This window comes from Oncorhynchus keta, chromosome 32, assembly GCF_023373465.1.
Source record: "Oncorhynchus keta strain PuntledgeMale-10-30-2019 chromosome 32, Oket_V2, whole genome shotgun sequence".
In the NCBI taxonomy this organism is placed as follows: Eukaryota; Metazoa; Chordata; class Actinopteri; order Salmoniformes; family Salmonidae; genus Oncorhynchus; species Oncorhynchus keta.
The window spans coordinates 15,035,498-15,061,815 of NC_068452.1; the positions used below are offsets into that span (position 1 = coordinate 15,035,498).

General features: G+C 42.5%; 1 protein-coding gene across 9 annotated transcripts in view; it reads right to left on the reverse strand.

The window, feature by feature from the left end:
- Positions 1–1,500: 1,500 nt before the first annotated feature.
- Positions 1,501–26,318, reverse strand: part of LOC118365085 (bromodomain-containing protein 4-like) — a 62,683-nt gene continuing 37,865 nt past the window's right edge. For 7 of the 9 annotated variants that reach the window (XM_035747019.2, XM_035747022.2, XM_035747021.2 and 4 more), the window contains 14 exons: positions 25,666–25,944; positions 25,143–25,357; positions 21,544–21,923; positions 21,127–21,234; positions 20,594–20,922; positions 19,849–20,077; positions 19,033–19,493; positions 8,826–9,138; positions 8,473–8,579; positions 7,726–7,888; positions 6,421–6,557; positions 5,741–5,946; positions 5,118–5,385; positions 1,501–4,716 (listed from right to left, as the gene is read on the reverse strand). In XM_035747019.2, the coding sequence (XP_035602912.2) occupies positions 4,648–4,716; positions 5,118–5,385; positions 5,741–5,946; positions 6,421–6,557; positions 7,726–7,888; positions 8,473–8,579; positions 8,826–9,138; positions 19,033–19,493; positions 19,849–20,077; positions 20,594–20,922; positions 21,127–21,234; positions 21,544–21,923; positions 25,143–25,357; positions 25,666–25,944 (3,264 nt within the window). In that variant the 3' untranslated portion in view covers positions 1,501–4,647. The remainder of the gene's footprint in view (positions 4,717–5,117; positions 5,386–5,740; positions 5,947–6,420; positions 6,558–7,725; positions 7,889–8,472; positions 8,580–8,825; positions 9,139–19,032; positions 19,494–19,848; positions 20,078–20,593; positions 20,923–21,126; positions 21,235–21,543; positions 21,924–25,142; positions 25,358–25,665; positions 25,945–26,318) is intronic. The other 2 variants (XM_035747017.2, XM_035747018.2) reach the window with 2 other exon arrangements.

Consider the following 26,318-nt stretch of genomic DNA (forward strand, 5'->3'; position numbering starts at 1 on the left):
GCAACCTCATCCATTTAAAAATGGAGTCCACGGTGTTCTTGGGGACCTTAACACAGTGGTACAGCATTGAATACGCTTCCCCAGATCAGTGCCTTGACACAATCCTGTCTCGGAGCTCTTCGAACAATTTCTTCAAACCTCATGGCTTGGATTTTGCTCTGACATGCACTCTCAACTGTTGGACCTTGTATAGACAGATATGTGCCTTTCCAAATCATGTCCAATCAATTGAATTTACCACAGGTGGACTCCAATCAATTTGTAAAAACATCAGGGATGATCAATGGAAACAAGATGCACCGGAGCTCAATTTCAAGTCTCATAGCAAAGGGTCTGAATACTTACGTAAATAAATGATCTATTTTATTTTTAGTGACCTGTTTTTGCGTCGCCATTTTGAGGTAATGTGTAGATTGATGAGGAAAATGTTTTATTTAATACATTTTAGAATAAGGCAGTAACGTAACAAAATGTGCAGAGTTAAGGGGTCTGAGTACTTTCTGAATGCATAAAAAAATTATTAACACCCTTGACTTTTTCCACATTTTGTTATTGAATTTAAAATGTATTAAATTGAGATTGTGTCACTGGCCTACACACAATACCTCATAAGTGGAATTATGTTTTTAGAATTAAAAACAAAAACTGAAATATCTTTAGTCAATAAGTATTCAACCACTTTCTTATAGTAAGCCTAAATAAGTTCAGGAGTAAAATGTTGCTTAACCAGTCACATAAATTGCATGGATTCAATGTGTGCAAGTGTTTGACATGATTTTTTAAAATGACTACCTCATCTCTGTACCCCACACATATAATTATCATCATTGAATTTGAAACCGATTCAACCAAGACCAGGGAGGTTTTCCAAAGCCTCGCAAAGAAGGCCACCTATTGGTGGATGGGTGAAAAAAAGCAGACATTGAATATCCCTTTGGGAATGGTGAAGTTATTACACTTCAGACGGGTATCACTAAAAAGATACAGCCATCTTTCCTAACTCAGTTGCCGAAGAAGAAGGAAACCACTCAGAAATTCACCATGAGGCCAATGGTGACTTTAATGACTGATAGAAAACTGAGAATGGATCACCATTGTAGTTACTCCACAATACTAACCTAAATGACAGGGTGAAAAGGAGGAAGCCTGTACAGAATAAAAAATATTCCAAAACATGCATCCTGTTTGCAACAAGGCACTGAAGTAAAATACTGCAAAAAAATGTGTCAAAGCATAAAAAAATATTGTCCTTGTATTTATACTTTATGAAGGCACAAAATGGGAAGCTTCACTATTCCTCCAATCTCTAACTCTCAAAAGTTTGTATCCCTAAAGACAGCATGGGCTTGTTTTACAGATAGATTGCATCAGTACTGTACTACATTGTGCTCTAGTCCATAGTCCATTCCCAACATCACAGAACCAAATGTAGGACTTCACTAAGGAAACCAGTCCAGAGCCCTTATTACCATAATCCAAAGTAATAAAAAAAGACCAACATTTTGTTTATTTTTTATTTTCTATAAAAGAGATGAGTTTAATCCATGATCATAACAGATTTAATCATTGACCGACAGACCACTCACATACCAAACAATAAATCAAGGAAAATGTTACACAAAACCCCCCTCAAAAACAAGTCCAAAAATGTAACACAAAATAAAATACCTGAATAAAGCAAAGTCTCTGCTGAGCACATTCTGAAGAATCCATATCTATGGCACATAACTTCCATCAGTTACCATGGGGATAAAATTAAGGAATTAATAAAAGGCTTGAAGGAATGAAAAAGTATTTGACTTTTTCATAAACTGTCTAACAAAACAAAATTATATGTAGGCTATTCATATATGGTAGAATTCATCAAAATGACTGACTTTAGCCAAGAAACTCGTTCTCTTGTAGCATTTTGTATATTAATCTTCATCCCCGTTTAAAATGCTTTTCTACAAAGGGACACATGCGTCCCTGCGCCACATACTAAAATCATACATACACACTCATCCACACAAACATTCTGACACACAAATGCTAAAGTGGCGCGGCACAGAGACATGTCTACTTAAAACTGTACTGATTGAAAATTATAAAGTAGTTGAGTCAAGTGTACACTCATACCACAGAAGTCCAGCTAAAACTAGATTTAAACCTGAATTTCGTTAATTGGGTCAAATATAAAATGCTGACTTTTCATTTTTACACAAGCTTATCCTAAATCTCCCTCCCCATCAAATATTACACCTCCCCTTCCGTATCCACCCCAAGTGTAATATATGCCAACTAGAATCATAGAACAATACAGGCACTGGAGAATTACACCATAAGAGAAAACGCAGAGGACCGGGTCAGAGGTCAACTCGTCGTGACCCTCGACCTGTGACGCCAACAGAATTAGAACTCACATGTATCCACTAGAATCGAACAAGAAAAATTACAGAAATCAGAGCTGTTTTTGTAGGGTTTTCTAGAACATATGTCGTCAAATTTTATGCAATTTCTGTATTTCTCAAATTTGTACAGCTAAAAGTTTCCCTCTGATTAATTGTAGTCATAATATTAACAGCAAGACTCACGCAGACTAGCCAGGAGGTGGAGCTCTCTTTTAGTCTCTGCATTAGTGAAGTCTGGAAGGTGGAGGTACATCCCAAACGGCACCCTATTTCCTATATAGTACACTACAGTACCCTGGTCAAAAGTAATGCTGCATCCTGGAACTATATCGATGAGTAGTGTCTCATCTGTTCTTATAAGAGCCCAATAAAGTTGCTGTTAGAACTAATTATGTTTTGAGGTTTGCCTCTTACCCCATTCCTTGTCCCCCAAATGACAAAATAGAGTAGCGGGCTCGCTACCAGATTAGAACCCTTTGGATATAGTCTAATAACCATACCAGCACAACACTTATATTGCATGACCAATACATTGCTGTTTTTTTTTTAAGTAGTATGCTCGTGTGGATAAAGTAACATTTTCATTTTAACTACGCAAATTCCAGGACAATATACGAGCAAGGAACAGGGAGGAATCAACACAGTTTATAAATGAAACAGTTCAGTAATAGTTATTGGATTTTCTGGTTCAATAGTTTGTGAATCAGCTACAAAGAGGAAAATGCCATTAATTAATGACTACTTTCCTAGCTGTCTCTAAGAGCAATAATACACAATAAGGTGTTACAGTGATGGTGAACTCGGAGTCAAACCAACCAAGACATAGCTCTAGAAACAGCTGGGCTCTGACTTCATCCCAAATGGGAGCCTATTCTCTGTTTAGTGCACTACTAAACTAGTGCACTATGTAGGGAATCAGGTGCCATTTGGGACTGAGCCTCTGCCTCTAGTACTGATCAGAATGTTTTGCTCCAGCTTCAGATGAGGAAGAAAACATGAAATATGACAACTTCAAATGGTTCTTTAATTAATTAACACTTGATGGAATAATGCATATATTAGGTTTTATCCTCTTAAAAAAACTACCTAAATGATTTGTTTGAAGAGGGGTGAAGAGGACAAGGGGAAAAATCTATTTATATATTAAGAAAAAAAAACACTTTATTTGAACAAAGAAGCATTTAAAAAAAAAAAGAGAGAAGTGGGAGGAGTTCGGCATTAAAAAGGTAATGGTTGTTTGGCATAGACGGTGGGGGAAGTGTGTTGGGAAGGGATATATAAAAACAAACAAATAAACAGTAATCATAGAATAAGAAAATACCTCTTTACAGTAGATCCTACATAATGAAAAAAGAAATCCGCTTTCTCCCTCCCGCTGCCGGGCGGACTGTCCCATACTTTGTTGTTACTGATTTGTTCGTATGCCCAGGCAAGGGAGAGATAGGCCTATGTACTGTCTCTGTGTGTGTGTGTGTGTGTGTGGACAATGGACAGGAGTGAGGCAGAAGGCAAAGCTGTACTGTACCTTCTCTCCTGACAAAAAATACATGTCAGAAGTTAAATTCCCTCCCCCTCTATACACACAAATGTCCCCACCATTTCCTTTCATGTGTTCTTTCTATAACAAAACGAAAAGCAGATCACATAAAAATACTTAGTCTGCCTCTCCTCTTATCAGAAAGACGTCTGTCTTGGCAGTCTATATGAGCGCCTCGGTCTCGGTCTGTACATACGCATCAGTACTTTGTTTCTCAGAGCATGTCACCGTTACTGTGTTTTTCTGTTATCATCTTTAACTTCCATTTACAACATTGTTCTCCTTTGCTCTGTCCCATGTGAAAGTATCAAACAGGTGTGACATTACATGACCATCAGGAGTCCTTTCCCTCATATGTCTTGTTGCCAGGGGCAACAACAAGGGTCAAATCCCCAGAGAAACGACACCAAACGTGGTTGAAAATATCCTGTTTATGTTGCTCCTTCAATGTGGCATCTTACTTCCAAAGAGGCTGCACAGCAGAGCAGGTAACAGCCCAGTAGCATCTCACCAGTCTGGGCCAGTCCAGCTGAAGATCACCCTCTCTGCTCTGCGGGGGGATTGTTTAATTCACGTCTTGGTTCATTTACCCCCCCCACCCCCACACCATCTGTGATGTCATACAGAAGATTCCATTTCATAAGAAATGTTCCATTCCATAATCATTATTCCATTATGTGTTCTTTTTGCAGTTTTAAGTTTCTGGGGGTTCTCTCGTCATCAGAACAAGTTCTCCTCAAAGATAGCCATCAGGTCGCTTTGGAAATTCATGTCAATGGTTGCTGCCATCTGTAGATAGGAGAGGAGAGATTGAGGTGTCAGAAGAGCTGAGAGATTGAACATAGAATAGAGACTGATCATAACATAAACTCTGACATTGCTTGTGCTTCTCCCCTCCTGTCAATTCCCAAAAAGAAAAGCATGGATGTGTAAAATATATTTTACAAAATGCAATACATGATAGGACAAGGACATGCAATAGTCTTTTTAAATATGGAACCAATTTGTTTTCAGCACTTGTTTCCATGAATGATCAAAACATTTTTTTCGTGGCTCTCTCGTCTATCTACAGCAGATATATGGTGAGCAATGTTTGGACCATGGAATCGCAATAATAAGTATCGTGATAACATATCGTGAGGACCCTGGCACTTCCCAGCCCTACCAAATATATGGGAAACTTGTCTCACCGCTTCTCTCCTCCTCCTCTCCTGCTCGCGGCGTCGCGCTAGCTCCCTCTGCTGGTCCTGGGCTGAGGGCTGGGGCGGCGTGGGGGCCTGTGGGGGCTGGGGGAGGGCAGCGGGCTGGGCCTGGGGGGCTGGTGCCTGGGGTTGCTGCTGGGGTTGGGGGGCCTGGATGTGTTGCTGCTGCTCCAGACGTCTGCTTCGAGGCTCCTCATGAACCCTCCTCGACTGCTGCTGAGGCTCCAGGATATCCTCATCATCCCTGTCACGACCACTGAGAGAGAGAGAGTCAGAGGAGTGAGTTTCCCCAAAGGCCTTATAGCAAACGTTCTCTTGACGACCAAGAAAAGCAAAATGCTTCAATTTGACATATTTTGTTCATTCATAGAGAAAAGGAATGAGTATTGAGAGAAAAGGAATGAGTTTCGTAAAGCTTGGTAGCTAATATGGTATGTTCTTTCTGTCGACAATCCCAGACCCGCAAGACTCATAGAACAGCAAAGTGAAACTTCATTTGACAAATTTAGCTTGCTCACACACACACAGAAAATGTATTGTCAAACATCGATGTTGAAATACACAGAGAAACATTGAATGCAGGGTTGAAAAACTTCAGGGTTGATCCTCACCGTAGTTTCTCCTGCTCCCGGCGCAGTTTGTCCCTCTCGGCCTGCTCTGCCTGGGCCTTAAGAGCCTTTTCTCTCTCCTCTTTCTCCCGGGCGGCCCGGCGGAACTGCTCGAAGCTGTCACTAGACGACTTCACTGCAGACAAGGGTGCTGACGTGGGCTTCTGGGCCAGGCTGGCCCACGAACCCATGTTCTTCAGTTTCACATCCTGACCGATGGAAAGATAGACGGAGAGTGAGACAGACACAGATAGACAGATGAGCGCGAGGAAGGGGATTGAGGAAGAGCAGATACGTTAGTATTTGATCATGACTGAACAAGGGGTCGACTTATCACATAGCTACTAATTTCAATAGTTGGTCTATGACTGTATTCTCATTATAAGAGATAATATACAGAGTATACCAAACATTAGGAACAGCTTGATACACACGGGAAACTGTTGAGCTTGACAAAAAACGGTGCCATGAGCGACTTACATGAGCAATTATGTAATTAAGCAATTAAGTACCTTGCTCAAGGGGATGACGGCAGATTTTTCACCTAGTCAGCTCTGGGAATCGAACCAGTGACCTTTCGGATACTGGCCCAACGCTCTTAACTGCTAGGCTACCTGCCGCCCCATATGTTTATAATAAGGTGTATGTGTGTATGGCAACATGCTGCTTGGTCTTCCACCCACCTGTACCTTTTTGGGCGCGACGGGCGTTTTGGGCTCCTGTTTGAACTTGTCCTTGTCTGGCAGGGAGGAGGAGGAGGGAGGACCGCTGGGCTCTGAGGAACGGATGACCGGCCGAGAGCTGTCCATCGACTTTACATCTGATGCACATAAATACATACAAGGAATACAGAACATGGTCAAAAAGAAAGACATATGAACTCATTTGCTGTGCACCACACACAACCACGTTCATTCTTACGGAACGGAACGTGTGTTTGTCTGCAGATGAACACTATTCCCCAATATTGTTCTTCCATACACAGTACACCCCCCATATAAAAACATACACACTAGGGCTGGGCAATATGGCCAAGGTATTTGACACGATTTTATGTTTTTGAATCATATAAGTTCTACATTTGCTTTATGAGTAGTGCATGACCCTAGGGTGGCAACATATATTCTAAGTGTTTTTAATGTGGCTTTCTCCATTCTGATTGTTTTGTACTGTTTAAATGCAACTTTTTTCAAGTGCATTTCCTGCTCTCATTTGAGATCATTTCCACATTGCCACATAGGGCTGCACGATATGGGCAATACATCTAGGCCTTGTTTTTAAACAAATGTTAACTTGCGATTTAGATCAAAACACTGAACGGTTGTAATCATGGAAATATAATGATTATTATAATTCTATATTTAGAATATAATAGTAGGCACTTTGAATACAGTGTTTGACATGATAACGAATGAAAATGCCAAAGAGTTATTTGTGACAGAGTAGAAACCAAAGTGTTGGTCAGTGTTTTCCAGGGGACCCTATAGTCTTTGGCTACATTAAATGTTTACTATTACTTTTACCTTTGTGGATTTATATTAATAAGCAAAGTGGAAAGAAGCTTCGTTGTCATTCGACATCTTGTTGTATCTGCTGCATTGACTATGCAGTCTCATTGTCGAAGCATTAACTGCGCTACTTGATTGACAGGGGGCGGGGCTTGGTGAGAGAAACGACTCAAGTAGCGGAGTAAACTATAAAAGAGGACATTACACACGGCGGAGTGGCGTATCACATTTAACATACCAAACATTGAAATGCCATTATAGAAGTTAAAGTAAAAACCCAAACCGGTCAGTGCATAAATACCAGTATATAGTAAAATACAGTATAACGCCCAGCCCTAACACACACAGTTTTGTTTTGCTATCGTTGTGGGGACCAAAGAATTGATTCCTATCCTATTTTCCCTAACCCTAAATCTAACCCTAAACCCCAAAATATATTTTTCCCCTTGTGTCGGCAAGGGTACCCTTAGGTGTACTCACTCTGCTGTGTGTGACCTGGTAGAGAGGGCTTGCTGTGGCAATCTAGGTGTTTGTGAGGGTCTTGTCTCATGGCTGGGCTGAAAGGCTCTCCTCCTCTCATCACTGGAGAGGGAGGCAACTTCTCTTCTTTCAAGCCTACCAGGGCCGGGGGCGCACGCTGCTCCTTCAACATACAGCACAAAGCCGGACTGGGTTAAAGGCACATTCTGGAAGATGTTCTGCTGTTCAATGGTCGTTTCGATGAATGATATTCACCCATTAAAAAAACAGACTTAAGATTGTGGCTTAAATGCTTGCTGTCCCTTCAACAAGCACATAGAAATAGGTTAACGCGTACATTCCCCACACAGAGGCTCTATCGAACTTCACAAGGCACAACCTGACAAGACCAGGGATTCAAATAGTATTTGTTTTCATTTAAATATGTTCAACTTTTGATTGAGCCGGCATGGAGCGCACTTTTTTAGGACTAATCTAATGAATTCATAACCCAACTGGCTGGTTTTAGGCCACCTCAGCTGGCCTGGTGGTGGCGTCACAGGATTTACTCCGGCTCCTCTAAGGTTCTTATGAAATGTGTTGGGCCTGCTAGCTTTGAAGCCCCTCCATTGTGCCAGGCAAGCTCAAACAATCCAGTGAAGCTATAGTACTTGAGAGAAAACAAATATTATTTGAATGCACGTTTTCTAAACAGATCCAGATGCAGACTGACAGAAATAGAGACCGACACACACACACAATACTCACTTTCTTGGGCTGCAGGTTGTGTGGTGGAGACTGGTGCGTTATGGGGGGATACTGGGGGAGGTGGGGGGAATGCATCATGATGGGGGAGGGGTTCTCCCTTAGGTGCCCTGTAGGCAGAACAGAAAGGGCATGATTAGAAACACTATTTAGTCGGATTCAAATCAGTGTCCTAACATAACCGAAACACACAACGTTCTAAATGGTCTCTTTTGCAGTCACGCTGTATAGATTGCTATGTTACAATAATGTAGTTCCTGAGACAAAACACACTTCCAGGTTTTGTGAGATCTGAGGTCTTCCAATAAATTGATCAATCAACCAATTTAATCACTCAATCAACACTTGAGTCTCACCGCTGTTGTATGGATCAGCCTTGATCTGTCGAGGGGAGAGGTGTTGCTGGATGATATGCTGTGCTTTGGCGGAGGACTGCATGGAACCCTTGTGTTGCCCTGCAGCAGCGTGCCGGTCTGACTGACCCGTCTGCTGCGCCCCCGGCCCCTGGGAGGGGTAACCCATCTGTGCATGCTGCTGCAGGTGGCGGGCTACCTGGTGCGGGGGTAGGATCTGCTGGGGCTGGCGCGGGTGGGGGGTGGGTTTGGACTGGGGCTGGGGAAGCTGGACTGAGAGCTGGGGTGGCTGAAGAGAGGGTTGGGAGGGCTGGACCTAGGATAGGAGGATAGGATCAATTTAATGTCCCAGAGGGCAAATTTGACACACAGTGACTCTGTATAAGAAATAAACAATGTACATTACACACTGAACGTACAAAATACAAATATTGGGATATTGGGATTGAGAACAATGCAGCAAAGGCAGCAGCAGAATAGATGAGGAAACAGCCCTTGCCTTAACCTCTCTGGGATATGTGGGAAGGTAACATCCCACTTGGCCAAAAGCCAGAGAAAATGCAGAGCTCCAAACTCAAATACATTTCTAATCAAAAATCAAACTTTCATGAAATCACACATGTAAGATAACAAATTAAAGCTACACGTGTTGTGAATCCAGCCAACATGTCAGATTTCAAAAAGGCTTTTCGGGGAAAGCAAACGATGCTATTATCTGAGGATAGCACCTCCATAAACAAAAGAGAGAAAACATTTCAACCCTGCAGGCGCGACACAAAACGCAGAAATAAAAATATAAATCATGCCTTACCTTTGACGAGCTTCTTCTGTTGGCACTCCAATATGTCCTATAAACATCACAAATGGTCCTTTTGTTCGATTAATTCCGTCAATATATATCCAAAATGTCCATTTATTTGGCGCGTTTGATCCAGAAAAACATTGGTTCCAACTTGCGCAACGTGACTACAAAATATCTCAAAAGTTACCTGTAAACTTTGCCAAAACATTTCAAACTACTTTTGTAATACAACTTTGTATTTTTTAGAGTAAATAACCGATAAAATAGAAGACGGGATGATCTGTGTTCAATACAGGAAGAAAACAAACTGAAGCATGCTTTCTGGTCACAAGCCTCTATCAAACATGAAGTGACCCTCGTTCAAGATGGCCGTGCTTCTTCAATACACAAAGGAATAACCTCAACCAATTTCTAAAGACTGGTGACATCCAGTGGAAGCGGTAAGTCCCTTAGAAATCTGGATTCCGGGATCATGTGACCCTTGAACGAGATGGCCGCATGAACTTAGAGCTCCGCACAAGTAGTTTCCAATTCCTAATCTTACCTCCACTCCAAGTTCAACCTCATTTGGCTTTAGTAAGAAAAAGTCAGGGCGGCTACAAAAGGCGACACTACAGGTGACATTTTTACCCGGACTCGAGTATTAGCGACGGAAAAAGCCTCCAAGAAGAAGCTAGCTTCAGAAAAAACTAGCGCCATTAGCCAGGAACAAGAGAACCCGCTCCCCCACGAGGCACAACGAATGCCAACCTCGCACTCTGTCGAAGACATCCTTTCTGAGTTGAGATCCCAACGTACAGAACTAAACACCAAATTAGATGCCATTAACTCTCAGCTCAGTGCGATAGGGGGCAAGGTGACAATCCTGGAAAACGCTTTGCCTGACATCAACAACAAGAAAACCATAAACGCGGGGCGCCTGGACGAGGTATGGAAAACTTATTGACAGATGCCATGGAAACAATAGCATATGCTAAAAAGAAAATCGAGCATCTGGAAGAGAAAACAGAGGACCTGGAAAACAGGGGGCGAAGGAATAATTGTGTTCTATTCAATCTGGGCGAAAAAGAACAGGGAAACATGCCACTGATCTGCTACCTACAAGACAAACTTCCCGAGTGGCTCCACCTGTCCACCGACAGGCCCATAGAACTCGAGAGAGCTCACCGAGCACTGAGGCCCCCACCAGCAGCCAGACAACCACCGCGCCCAATCACCATACGTTTCCTGAGATTCACCGACAAGGAACGAGTCCTACAGGCGGCGAAAAACAACACCATCACAGTGGGAAACGCCAAACTCGCTTTACACCAGGACCTGTCAGCTGGAATACGCCGAAAGCGCCGAGAATTTGACGAAGTGAAGAAATACTCCATTGACCGAGGCATCTTCAGGGGATTCAAATACCCAAAACGAGCTCAGGATTCTTCACCAAGGAGCCTTGCGACACTTCAAAACTCCCGAAGAGGCAAAACGTTTTTTGAAAGACAATCCTGGCCAATGAGAAACAGACCAATGACTAAATGCGATTAATGCCATTACTAAAGGAGGTAAGACGACATATAGCCGATATCCAGAGACCCACCCCCCCTAAATGTCATTATCGCCGTCCAATTTATATTTATTTTCCTTTAACTGAGAGGGATGGGCTGTATAGCCTAACCTAGGCCTACTAATGTTTCAGCCTACTTTTATTTCCCTGTTTTTTTGTTGTTGCTATTATTACCTGGGGTTCCCTATGTCCCTTGGGGGAGGTATATGTAGGCTGGGCTATTGATTTGATTTTTCTCCCCTCTTTTACTGTGGTCTGGACGAGGGCAACTGTGTTATTTACTCAATGCGGGGTGGAGAGGATGAGGCATTTCTTTGGTGGGGAGAGGGAGACGTTGTGTGTTGCTAACTGTTCCCGGTTTTTGTTTTATTCGGAACACAGAATTGAGACTGAGCGGGGGGGTAATAGATCCAACGGGATGTGTCGAGTTGTTTGGGAACTCGGCTGGGGTGTTCAGAGATCATTATTTTATTGACACCATTTATTTTCCTTTTATGTGAACGCAGCTGTATTACCCAGCGATGACTTGCACTAAAGTTCGATTACTGCTCGATGACGATGACTAGTACCTTAAATCTATTGACAAGGAACTGCCTTGGTCTAGGGCATGCAATAAAACGAAAAAAAGATACTATGTGCTCTTAAAAAGGAAAAAGCAGACATCGCGCTATTACAAGAGACACACCTATGTGATGCTGAACATGCCAAACTCCACAGAGCTTGGGTGGGACAGGTGTATTTCCCATCTTTCAAATCAAACAGTAGAGGCACAGCCATACTTATCCATAAAAATGTTCCATTCATAATTGACAAAAACATATCTGATCCGGAGGGGAGATTTATTTTGATAACTGGGTCACTATATGGTCAACCAATTACTATATTACACATAAAGCCACACTAAGAGGTCATCTAATTGCATATGCTTCCTCTAAGAAAAAAGCAATGGAAGCACACAGGCTAGATCTTGAGAGGGAGCTGGAATGCTGTGAAAAAAAACAGAAACAATCCCTAGACAGCACCTCCTGGAGTCATCTTAAAGCAGCCAAAGCCAAACTGAATTTGGACTACACTCGGGAGATTAAAAAAAAAGTTCTTTACTAAACAGAAATACCATGAGTATAGCAATAGGCCCAGTAGATTGCTTGCTTACCAATTAAAAAAGGAGCAGTCAGGGCAGTACAATCATGGCTATCTGAACAGCAGAGGACGAGGTCACATATGACCCAAAAAAGATCCATTTAACTTTTCATGATTTTTACTGCAAACTATATACCTCTGAGAGAAAACACACGGAGGCAGAACTCCACTCTTTCCTAGAGGGAATCTCGCTACCTAAACTATCAGAGACCGACCAGGAAGATCTCAACTCCCCCTTCACTCCTGAGGAGATCCTGGAGGCAATTACCTCCATGCCACCTAATAAGTCCCCAGGCCCAGATGGATTCCCCATAGAGTTCTACAAAGCTTTTTGGCCCCAGCTCAGCCCTATCTTCATGCCAATGCTGGAGGATTTTTGCAAAAATTGAGTTCTCCCAGACTCAATGCACACAGCCCGCATTACAGTGTTGCTAAAAAAGGACAAGGACCCCCTATCCTGCTCGTCCTTCCGGCCCATAAGCTTGTTGGATTTCGACTATAAAATAATTACCAAATTGCTCGCCAAAAGACTAAACACTCTTCTTCCCAAAATAATAAAAGCGGACCAAACTGGATTTATTAGAGACAGATACTCTTCTGATAACATTCGCCGTCTCTTTGATATTATTGATCAAGTAAACGCACAGAAGACCCCTGTCCTGCTGGCTTCACTGGATGCTGAGAAGGCGTTTGACAGGATGGAGTGGAGCTTTCTGTTTTCAGTCTTAGAAAAGTTCAATATGGGCCCAAATTTTATTAAATGGATCAAATCAATATACTCTCATCCAAATGCCATGGTGACTACTAATGGACTGAACTCTGACAGATTCCCTCTGGAACGGGGCACAAGACAAGGGTGCTCGCTGTCCCCGCTGCTCTACTTGTTGGGGGCGGAGCCTCTGGCTGCTGATAAGGAGCAATCCAAGTATTATGGGTGTTTCTACAGGTGGCCTGCAGCACAAGATTTCGCTTTATGCGGACGATGTCTTGCTCTACATATCCAACCCTGAGAAATCCCTCCCTCTCATTTTAGACACAATTGCTCAGTATGGCAAGTTTTCAGGTTATAAGATCAATTTTAACAAATCCACTGTCTGCCCTCTCAATATTACACTCACCAGCTCTATGAAGACACTTTATCCTTTCCAATGGAAAACACAGGGGTTTCAATACCTCGGGATCTTCATAACACTAGATCTGAATAGCCTTTTTAAGGAAAATTATCTTCCACTCCTGGATCGAATCAAGAACGATCTCCAAACCTGGATCTCCCTCCCAATTAGCTTAGTAGGAAGAATTAATGTAATCGGTATGAACGTCCTCCCTAGACTGAACTACTTATTTCAGATGCTCCCATGCTATCTCCCAGTTTCCTTCTTCAAAACAACTAACCAAAGCATCACCAAATTTATATGGGGCAATAAAAAAACCTAGGATCAAGTTTTCCACTTTATCAAAAACCTGAATCTAAAGGCGGTCTTGCCCTTCCCTCCCTTCAATTGTACTACTGGTCTGCCCAAATCCGCAACATGCTAACATGGATCACAAACAGACAAGAGTCAATGTGGATTCAGATAGAAGCCCAATCCTGTGGTTCATTGCCCTTAAGCTCAATTATATTCATTAATAACTTTAGTGAAGTGGGCAACATAGCCAAAACCTTTGCGATTTACAGCACCCTACTAGCGTGGAGGGACTGTAAGAAATACCTGGGCATTTCCTCGCAAATATGTTCTCACTCACCTATAGTAGGCAACCCAGACTTGCCAAAACTTTTCAGACCTATTTCATCAGAAAACCACTACACTGAAATCCTTTCAAGAGCTCTGCAGTGAATTCGATGTGCCAAGATCCCATTTAAAAAAATATATATCTTCAAATTAGACATGTAATTTCCTCATTTTACCTCCAAGAGGAGGTTTAGAACTCAGTTAAATGAAGTTGAAACCCTTCTTGTCACAGCACAATCCATTAAAGGCAACATATCTATAGACTCCTTTCTGAGAAAGGAAGCTCCTCCTTTACACCTTTGAAAATAATCTGGGAAAAGGACCCTGGTCTGACTATCAGTGGTGAGTTATGGGCGGAGGTACTGCTCCTCTACCAGTGTAAAAATGAAAGAATCTAATTACAAATTTTAGTGCAAATTTTATTATACTCCTTTGAGACTCCATAGAATGAAAACAGATATGTCTCCTAACTGTAAAAGATGTACCTCTGAAAGTGGAATCTATATGCATGTATTTTGGAGCTGTAGGGAGATTGCCAGATTTTGGCAATCTGTACATACTGCTGCACAGAAAATACTAGAGAGAGCTACAGTTTGATATGACCCCGTGTATCTATCTTCTTAATGCCCAGCAGGACTTTGTTCTTGATCCTGACAGAGAAAATTTGCTCATGACTATTACATACTTTGCTAAGAAATGTATTCTTCTATTGTGGGCCTCTAATACCCCTTCAAAATGTAAAATGTGGATTGACCAGATTGTTGACTTTCTTCCTCTTGAAAAGATCACTTATGACCTCCACAAGAGACAGCCCAAGTTTGATAGACTCTGGTCTCCACTATTCAACTATATTTCAAACTGGACCGAGTGAACGGGGTGACTCGGGAAATGCGCAGATAAATGTTGTGTAAGGTACTGTCAAACCTAAAAACGAATTATTGACCCGTCGTCTCAGGGAATGCTTGAAATAGCTGATAAGAACCTTGATAGTGCTGCTGCAAGTGTTGTATATATATTTTTTTGTGTTTTTATTTTAATTTAGTTTTTGAGTATGTGTGCAGATGTGTGTGTGTGTATGTATATGTGTGTATGTATGTATATATATATATGTACCAAGGAAAATATATAGATTAAGAAAAATAAATGCTTTTATTTTACTTTATCATTCATTTTAATTGTATTTGAATTTTTTCAAATGTATTATTTTTTTACTTAATTTTTTTTTAAAGCCTGTCACATCTGTGAATGTGTTTTGTTGGTTGATTGAAAAACAAGAACTTAATAAAACTTTAAATTGAAAAAAAAGAAATCTGGATTCCCAATGAAACCTCATTGAAAATAGGGTGACCTCCAAAAAAATCTGAATGGTTTGTCCGCGGGGTTTCGCCTGCTACATAAATTCTGTTATACTCACATATATGATTCAAACAGTTTTAGAAACTTCAGAGTGTTTTCTATCCAAATCGACTAATATTATGCATATCTTATCTCCTGGGGATAAGTAGCAGGCAGTTGAATTTGGGCATGCTTTTCATCCAAAATTCCAAATGCTGCCCCAATCCTAGAGGTTTAGCATAGGTTTTTCCCCCGGGGGGGGGGGGGACTCAGTTGGTTAAGGGGCAACTCTTGGGAATCTGTGGGAGGATCTTGGGATGGTTGTTGGCCTGGAGGTTGGGGTCTTGGGCCAGTGGGTCGGGTCCGTGTTTTAACTTGGTGGGAGATCTGTCGACGTGCCCTGGGCGGGGTCCTTGACCCCTCCTGTGGGTCGCTCTGGACGGGAAATGGTTAGATGACTGAATGTAATGTAAAGGTTGAGTGGGGTCACTGCAGGCAGATTGTATTTAAAAAACAAAAACAATTCCAGACAGAATAACCTGTTTTTTGACAAACTCCAAGGTCTTCTGATAATACTAGACCCTTGTGAATCGACATCACTGTGTTTTGAGAGAAATATCTGTTTGACAGGTGTTGCTCACGTATTGAGGAAGAAAACAATAACTGATTCGATCAATTGAACAAAGTGCAAAACAATTAGCCTATATACGAAGGGCCTAAATGTATCAACGTTCACAGTGAATGCTTTTGTTCTTATGTTTTGTAGGAATGGATTGAATATTGCCAAATGCATCAATAAAAAAATAATTTGCCTATTTAATGTAAGCCTTTCCGTTAATAGATTGCAAAGCAGCATACAACTGACCTAAACCTTTGGAAAGGATAAGTTCACTTTTGCACCCAAGTGCACTGTTTAGCTCACATCTGAAGGCTGGGGGCCATTTAGGACATCTACTGCGAATTGCAGTAAAAAATAATTACGGGGCAGTTTGGGAAAAAGTAATCCCGCCCGAATCGTCCTCTGGAAAACGGACATTCTGGAGTAACAACTACATAAACAATATTGTCTAGTAATACAAGTCCCGTGCCAATAGGGCTTAGCCTAATGTTTAAGAAAATTGAGGAGATAGCAAACCAACTTAATTAGGTCTATAAATCAATAGCCTAACTGTTAAATGTGCCTGGCTTTATAAAATCATCCATACATACACAATACCAGTCTAAAATTTAGACACACCTACTCATTTAAGGGTTTTTCTTAATTTTTCACTTGACATCCAAACTATGAAATAACACATATGGAATCATGTAGTAACCAGAAAAGTGTTAATCAAAACAAAATATATTTCATTTTTGAGATTCTTCAAAGTAACCAACCACCCTTTGCCTTGATGACAACTTTGCACACTATTGGCATTCTCTCAACCAGCTTCATGAGGTAGTCACCTGGAATGCACGTCAATTAACTGGTGTGCCTTGTTTACAGTTAATTTGTGGAATTTATTTATTTAATATTCTTAATGTGTTTGCACTAATCAGTTGCGCTGTGACAAGGTAGGGGTGGTATACAGAAGGTAGCCCTATTTGGTAAAAGACCAAGTCCATATTACGGCAAGAACAGCTTAAATAAGCAAAGAAAAACGACAGTCCATCACTACTTTAAGACAGGAAGATCAGTCAATCCGGAAAATATCAAGAACTTTCAAAGTTTCTTCAAGTGCAGTTGCAAAAACCAAGCGCTATGATGAAACTGACTACCACAGGAAAGGAAGACCCAGAGTTACCTCTGCTGCAGAGGATACGTTCATTAGAGTAACTGCACCTGAGATTGCAGCCCAAATACATGCTTCAGAGTTCAAGTAAGAGACACATCTCAACATCTGTGCGTGAATCTGGCCCTCATGGTCAAATTCCTGCAAAGAAACCACTACTAAAGGACACCAATAATGTTTCTTGAGCCAAGAAACCTGAGCAATGGACATTCGACCAGTGGAAATCTGTCCTTTGGTCTGATGAGTCCAAATTTTGTAAAGGCTGTTTGACCAAGAAGGAGAGTGATGGAGTGCTGCATCAGATGACATGGCCTCCACAATCACTCAATTGATGGTTTGGGATGAGTTGAACCGCAGAATGACAGAACAGCAGCCAACAAGTTCTCAGCATTTGTGGGAACACCTTCAAGACTGTTGGAAAAGCATTCCAGGTGAAGCTGGTTGAGAGAATACCAAGATTGTGCAAAGTTGTCATCAAGGCAAGCGTGGCTACTTTGAAGAATCTAAAATATATTTAGATTTGTTTAACACTTCTTTGGTTACTATATGATTCCATGTGTTATTTCATAGTTTTGATGTTTTAACTATTATTCTAAAATGTAGAAAATAGTAAAAATAAAGAAAATCATTGAATGAGTAGGTGTGTCTAAACTTTTGACTGGTACTGTATCTAAATAAATAAGACAGATCTTGCTTCTGTTGAGTGTTTAATAGCCTAATGATTCCAAGAGCACCAAGTCTCATGAAATGGCAAAATGTCTGATACGACCAAATCTGTGAAATTGCTTTTTTAATGTTTGCTATAATAAAGGCTTTACAATTGTCTTGAGTTAGAACAGACTGGTATTACTTATTATTTATTGTTTACGCTAAATCTAACACAGCACCTGTTTGTCATGGATAATATGTGCGCAGTTCTCGCTCCTATATCCTCCTTTTTCTTTATCACCTTCTCCTTATTATTACAATTATCATAATAATAAGTAATGTCGTTATCCTTAGAAGGCTTTGTAGAGTAGCCTTGTACAACCACAATCGAGCTTTAGGACTAAGAGCGTGTCCTGTTCATTCTTAATACGGTAAATTACTTAGGCCTATATTTTAATATATAGTCTAATGTATCAATCAATAATTTATTCGTTCATGCCATCACACGAGACATTCATGCTTTGAAATGAAATCAAGCAGTTTTGTTTTAAAATTAAATAAAGGGTGCTTTGGATAACTAACCTAAACAAGAAATAAACCGCAATTCACAAATGCATGCAACTGTTTTTAGCCTGCTGTAATAAAGGCTTTATATATTATTCGTTAGAACAGAGTCTCTGGCACAGTTAGTGTTTATTTTTAAGTTTATTTTTCACGTCATCCTCATCCATTTTGCTGTCGATATTACTGCGTTTATTTTATTTTAATCAATTAATTGATGTGATTATGATGGGCTATAGGTCAGGCCCTATTGGTCACATACGTGTCACGTAAAGAGAGAGCAAGGGTTGAGGGAATAGGGAAAGTTTCGGTAACAGAACTTCTTTCAGAAACAAGTAAGAAACTATATGGCTGTAATGATGTTGCAGCTTCAGCACAGACAGCTCACATAAACACTTGCTGTGCTGTCTTTCTCTGCAGTAGGGAGGAGAGCGAGACAACGTGCGCCAGTCATCTATACTCATCAAACCGTGTGTATCAGACAAGCTCAGTGCAAACGTAGTTAATTTTATTTAAACACATAGGTTGTGTCTGCCCATATATGGAAAAGTAAGTTTAAACATTTCAACAAATGGATTGGTCGAAAGAACCATTCATTCGACCAATATTATTTTTTAGTCGGGGACAGCCCTAAAATATATTACACACTCAACGTATACAAAATACAGACCTGTACAGACTGCAGGAGGGGAGCCTGGTTCTGTTGTTGTTGGCGAATTTGGAGAGACTGCATGATCTGCTGGGGATTGTGTGGTTGTTGGCCAGGTCTTCCCTGGCTCTGTCCCTGCTGGAGCTGTTGCAGGTAGAGATGCACCTGGCTGAGGGGTAAGGGCGGAATCACCTCCTCATCGTCCTCCAGGAGCATCTGGGGGGGCAGGGAGGACATTAGGCCCTGAGGGGTGAGGGTGGGGGGGGAAAGGGGCCGCTGCTGCAGGGACTGGGGGGGGGCGGGGTGGAGGATGTGGGGCTGGAGGTGGTGCTGGGGTGGAGGGGCTTGTGGCTGGAGCTGTTGTTGTTGTAGTAGTAGGGTTGGCTGGGTCGCTGGTTGCTGCTGCTGCGGGGGTTTGGGAGGTAGAGCTGCTGCCCTGTGGCTGGGTCGAGATGGCTGCTGGGGCAAGGCGTTGTGCAAAGCTACATGTGAAGAGGAGGAAGGGAAATATTGAGAAAAGGTGGTTAGGAGAGTCATGATAGAAACATCACGATGAAAAAAGTCAAAGGATTGCCAAATTAATCTAATCATAGGTCAACAAATTCTTAGAATAAACTTTTAGGAAGCCGAACTGGGTTCAAATAGTGTTCTTTCAAATACCTATCTTGCGTTCGATCACTCCTGCCCAGTGCACCAGATGGGTGGGTTTGGCAAATTATAGACTTTTCCATTGGTTATGCCAGGCAAGCTCAAATCAACCATAGTATTGGTATTAGAAAAAAATACAAAAGACTATCTGACCTCAGGCAGGTCTGGCTTGAAGAGGCCGGGACTTACCTGGGTTAGGGTTGGGAGGGTTGGGGTGGATGGGATGCTGGTTGAGAAAGGGGTGCGTCTCCGGGGACACAGGCCCCGCTGCCGAGTGAACGTTGAGGTGGGGGGGCAAGGCAGGCGACGAGGAGTGGTGGTGCTGGGACAGGTGCATGAGTGGCTGCTGGCCGAAGTGGGGCAGCAAATCAAACGTGTTCTCCAGCAACTGGGAGGACTCCAACGCCGTGACCGTTACCTAGGCATTAAACACACGCACACACCATCATACAATGAACTTCTTCACTGCTGCACTTTTTCAAATGCTTTTTTAGTCAGTTGTAAAGTCCCACTGTACAGTTCCAATCCAATCAAATCGTATTGGTCGCATACACATATTTAGCAGATGTTATTGCATGTGTAGAGAAGTGCCCCACTTCATGTTTTCTATATCATCTTCCTGCTGTTTTTTAAGTCCTGTAATAAGCTTTTATGAAAACAGACAATAACATTCTATCATGTCGTATCATGTCGTAACACATATGAAATAAACATTCAAGTTTTGTGTTTTTATCCTGGATAATGGATCATGTATGTAATGTTAAGCATCTTAAATAAATCCTTGTGTATTTTCCTACTAGCACTGACTTTTCTGAGGGAACGTGTACTTCCGACTGTGATATGTGGTTATTTAAATGACCAAAATGTTAAATATGTCTCCGGCTGGGGCAGCCTTCTACTTTTAGTTCTCATAAATTCAATCAATCAATCTTACCGGGGGAGGGGCCATGTAGGTGGCGGGGGAGGGGTTATGGTGCTGTTGTTGCTTCAGGTGGATGCTGGGCTGCAGGACAGGACCCTGGGGGTGAGGGTGGCCCTGGGGGTGAGGGTGGCCCTGGGGGTGAGGGTGGCCCTGGGGGTGAGGGTGGCCCTGGGGGTGAGGGTGGCCCTGGGGGTGAGGGTGGCCCTGGGGGTGAGGGTGGCCCTGGGGGTGAGGGATGCCATGGGGGAGGGGCCCAGCTCCAGACATGGTATGGTGGAGATGGGGCTTCTTCCCTTCGTTGGTCCCGTGGCCTTTCTTCTGTTTCTGTTTAGGAGGGATTCCTGACAAGAGAAGGCAGAGAGGAGATCCTGACTACTGAATGAAGCTTTCGTCTATCAATTCTGAATATGTGATAAAAATTAGGTAAATAATATGGGGCACATGCAAAATACCTCAATGTTACGCTTCAAACCAAAGAAGATAATAAAAGGCTTAAAAACAACATCTGAGGAGTGAAATGAGAAGGGCTTAATGCGTGTCCCTACCCTTCTCCTCATCACTGTCTGAGGAGCTGGAGTCGCTGCTGTCGGAGTCAGAGGAGGAGCTGGCCTTGATCTTGGCGGCAGTCATGGCCTCCATGGTCTTCTCTGCCACTATAGGAGAGGGCGGCACATGACTCGACATCTTCTCAAGACACACAAACATGTTAGGTCAACATAAAACTACATTGCTAAGACAAAGTTAAAGGAAACCGCTTGGCAAAATGATAAAAAGTGACCTTGGCGCATAAGGAAAGCTGTGGAAAGGTTATCAATACCTCGTTATTCATGTTTTGTAACCGTAATTTCGGGATTGATTTGAATGAATTACGCAACATCATTACATTTCAAATTATTTGTAGGAGGTCAGGGAGTTTCTGTTTGGCCACAGGGGGAGGCAAAGATACGCATGTTGAGACTCACCAGGAACCTTCTTCTTGGTCTTGCGGAGGCACGACGACACGTATCTCTCCAGCTCTCTCAGTGTGGACGGCTTGAGCGTCTCAAAGTCTATCTCGATCTCGTCGGGGTTGGAGTTTTTCAGCGAGGGCTCTCTGGACTGGATGATGTGGACCACACGACCCAGCTTGTCGCCGGGCAGCTTGTTGATGTCCAGACTCAGCTGCCTCTTCTCTTCATACGACATGGGCCTACCCTTCTCCCCGGGGGCTCCAGCTGCAGCCGGGGTGTCCTCCAGGCCCTCCCCCAAGCCCGACACGGGCTGCAGAGCTGGGGGCTGCAGCGCTGCCTGAGGGCCCAGGGCTGCAGAGTGGTTGTTCTTCACCGCACCGCCCTCCTTCTTACTGCAAGATCAGAGCAGAATATATAAACTATCAGTACAATTTCAACTGGAAGAGAATAACCTTTGTCTCTATTCCAATGTCCAAACAAGCATACTACTTAGAATGAAGTAGGTTCCTGGTAACTGAGCAAACCACTACCACCCCGCCCGTAGCACTCACTTCCGTCATCATGAAGTGCTTTGAGAGACTAGTCAAGGACCATGTCACCTCCACCCTACCTGACACCCACTACAATTTGCTTACCGCCCCAATAGGTCCACAGACGACGCAATCGCAACCACACTGCCCAAACCCATCTGGACAAGAGGAATACCTGTGTCATTTCATAACAATCGGAAATTTGTATTTTTGGGCACCGATTTTTTTATATATTTTTATACACCTTTATTTAACTAGGCAAGTCAGTTAAGAACACATTCTTATTTTCAATGACGGCCTAGGAACAGTGGGTTAACTGCCTTGTTCAGGGGCAGAACGCCAAGATTTTCACCTTGTCAGCTCGGGGGACCTTACATTTAACTAGTCCAACGCAATAACGACCTGCCTCTCTCTCGTTGCACTCCACAAGGAGACTGCCTGTTAAGCGAATGCAGTAAGCCAAGGTAAGTTGCTAGCTAGCATTAAACTTATCTTGTAAAAAACAATAAATCATAATCACTGGTTAACTACACATGGTTGATGATATTACTAGATATTTTCTAGCGTGTCCTGCATTGCATATAATCTGACTGAGCATACAAGCATACAAGTATCTAAGTATCTGACTGAGTGGTGGTAGGCAGAAGCATTCATTCAAACAGCACTTTCGTGTGTTTTGCCAGCAGCTCTTCATTGTGCATCAAGCATTGCGCTGTTTATGACTTCAAGCCTATCAACTGGTGTAACCGAAGTGAAATGGCTGGCTAGTTAGCGCATGCTAATAGAGTTTCAAACATTACTCGCTCTAAGCCTTCTAGTAGTTGTTCCCCTTGCTCTGCATGGGTAACGCTGCTTCGAGGGTGGCTGTTGTCGTTGTGTTGCTGGTTCGACCCCACAGAGGAGCAAGGAGAGGGACAGAAGCTATACTGTTACACTGGCAATACTGAAGTGTCTATAAGATCATCCAATAGTCAAAGGTATATGAAATACAAATGGTATAGAGGGAAATAGTCCTATAATTACTATAATAACTACAACCTAAAACTTATTACCTGGGAATATTGAAGACTCGTGTTAAAAGGAACCACCAGCTTTCATATGTTCTCATGTTCTGAGCAAGGATCTGAAACGTTAGCTATCTTACATAGCACATATTGCACTTTTACTTTCTTCTTCAACACTTTGTTTTTGCATTATTTAAACAAAATTGAACATGTTTCATTATTTACTTGAGGCTAAATGTATTTTATTGATGTATTATATTAAGTTAAAATAAGTGTTCATTCAGTATTGTTGTAATAATAATTGGCCGATTAATCGGCATCGGCTTTTTTGGACATCCAATAAATCGGTATCGGCGTTGAAAAATCGTAATCGGTCGACCTCTAAACTCTATCATCAAGTCTGCGGACAACACTACATTGGTAGGCTTGATTACCAACAACGACGAGTCGGCCTACAGGGAGGTGGTGAGGGCCCTCGGAGTGTGGTGTCAGGAAAATAACCTCACACTCAATATCAACACCCACAAAGACAGCGTTGTGAAGAAGGCGCAGCAGCGCCTCTTCAACCTCAGGAGGCTGAAGAAATTCAGCCTGTCACCAAAAGCACTCACAAACTTACCCAACCTGGTACGGCAACTGCTCCACCCACAACCGTAAGGCTCACCAGAGGGTAGTGAGGTCTGCACAACGCATCACCGGGGGCTAACTACCTGCCCTCCAGGACACCTACACCACCGATGTCACAGGAAGGCCATAAATATCATCAAGGATAACAACCACCCGAGCCACTGCCTATTCACCCCGCTATCATCCAGAAGGCGAGGTCAGTACAGTTGCATCAAAGCAGGGACCGAGAGACTGAAAAACAGCTTCTATCTCAAGGCTGAGATAGACTGTTAAACAGCCACCACTAACATTGAGTGGCTGTTGCCAACAGCTCACTTCAATAATGGAAATTGATGTAAAAACTGTATCACTCACCACTTTAAACAATGCCACTTAATATAATGTTTACATACCCTAGATTACTCATCTCATATGTATATACTGTACTCGATGCCTTCTACTGCATCTTGCCTATGCCGTTCTGTACCATCACTCATTCATATATCTTTATGTACATATTCCTTATCCCTTTACACTTGTGTGTATAAGGTAGTAGTTGTGGAATTGTTAGGTTAGATTACTTGTTGGTTATTACTGCATTGTCGGAACTAGAAGCACAAGCATTTCGCTACACTCACATTAACATCTGCTAACCATGTATATGTGACAAAGAAAATTTGATTTGAAGTAGTGAATTCTAAATAGTATGCTAGAATATGGGCATTGTAATGTAGCCACTGTAACGTAACATCTCTGTGAAATGCAGAAAGAGCAGAGGGAGTATACAAATCATGTTACCACACTTGCCGTGGAAATGAGACAGAAGCTTATAAATGGTTTAGTGCTTTGAGATCAGCAATGTTTATAATGTGCCAATACAATCCATGCGCTCAGCGTGTCCCCTTGAAAATGTCACAGGTCCTGACTTCTGTAAACATTTTTTATTTGACCTTTATTTAACTAGGTAAGTCGGTTAATAAATTCTTATTGTCAATGACTGCCTAAGGAACAGTGGGTTAACTGCCTTGTTCAGGGGCAGAATGACAGATTTTTACCTTGTCAGCTTGGGGATTCGATCTTGCAACCTTTCGGTTACTAGTCCAACGTTCTAACCACTAGGCTACCTGCCACCCCAATGCCATACCTAAGACAGAAATTCCCATAGCTGTGTATTGTACTGATGGAGAACCAGGTCAGTGCAGTACAGATGGGTATATGACAAACCAGGATCACTGAGTTAGCCAGCTAACTTTAATAAGCAACCGGAAATAACTCGTGATTTTATGTTTAATTAAAATAGCTGCATTTAAATATTTTTTTCCGACGTTTTTGAAATCAATTTGCCCATTTCAAGCTCCTCTTAAAAAAAATATTCAGGCAAGTTAGCTGGCTAACTCCTTGGTCCTGCTTTGTAGCATACCCCTCTTCTCAGCTTGGCTCAGTAGTGTGAAAAGGCTATTATTGTTCCAACCTGAGTTTCTTGGTCTTCTTGGGCAGGAGCTCCTTGTTGTTGCTGCTGCTGTTGTTGTTCTTGGTCTTCTTGGGGAACTGAATGGCCGGCTCCGGGATCTCCTCCACCGCTCCTTTCCTTTTGTGCTTGTCTTTCTTCTTCTCCTTCTCTTTTCTCTTTGGTTTGCTGGCCTGTGGCTGCGAGAGGGCCGCCAGCTGCTCGTGGACAGCTTTGAGCTGTAACAGACAGACAGGAAACCAATGGTCAAAAAACAATGGATAGTCATTGACTGGACGTCACCAAATATTCCAGGGGTCAGAAAAGACACAGCACCCTTCACCCATCTTTAGGGATTCAATTAGATTTTAAACCATCAAATGTATCACAAATGGATATTAGTGCCAAAAGAGTTAGGAGGGGGTTATGGTTCATTTCAATAATGTATGATGAATAGAGATGTCACCAGAGAGGCTGGAATCCCTCAATCAGGGGGAAAAATCCAATCCTATTTGCATTCCATGTTGTTGTTTCGGTCTTTCCTCACCTGTTCTTGTAGCTCGGCCAGTCTCTGGGCTCTCTCCTCCTCCAAGTCGTTTGTGGAGGATTCCGACTCAGAAGACGAATCACTGGAGCTGTCCGAGGAGGAAGCGGGGTGTTTGACCGAGGAGGCAGGACCTAGGATGGAAGAGGCAGGGTTTAGGATGGGCGGCGGCTGGGCCTTGATGATGGGGGCGGAGGACTGGAGCAGCACGGGGGCAGGAGCCGAAGTCAACATCTCATCGGGCTCATCTGGCATCTTGGCGAAGCGCATCTCAAACACGTCCTGTTGGAGAGAGAGAGGGAGAGAGAGGAAATACTCAGTGTCAGTGTCTGGATAGAGAACAGAACTGGGTGGTGTTCAATCGGGCACACCGTAGCAAGACTAGTTGCAATGGAAAAGCAAACATCGGCGTTCTGATTTTGGAAAAGTTCAGGAACCTATGAATTTCCCTTGGTTTCAAAACGTATTCTCCCTATTGAACAACCCAGATTTCAAAGACATCTGCTGCACCAGTAAAACACAGCAAATAGTTTGGCAAACAGGTACATGAAAAGGCCTAAGCTCATGTGGGCATTTGTTATGAAATAGATTTTTGTGACTTACATTTATCTCGTATTTACCTTACATGTTTATCTGTCACACGTGAATGTTGCCAT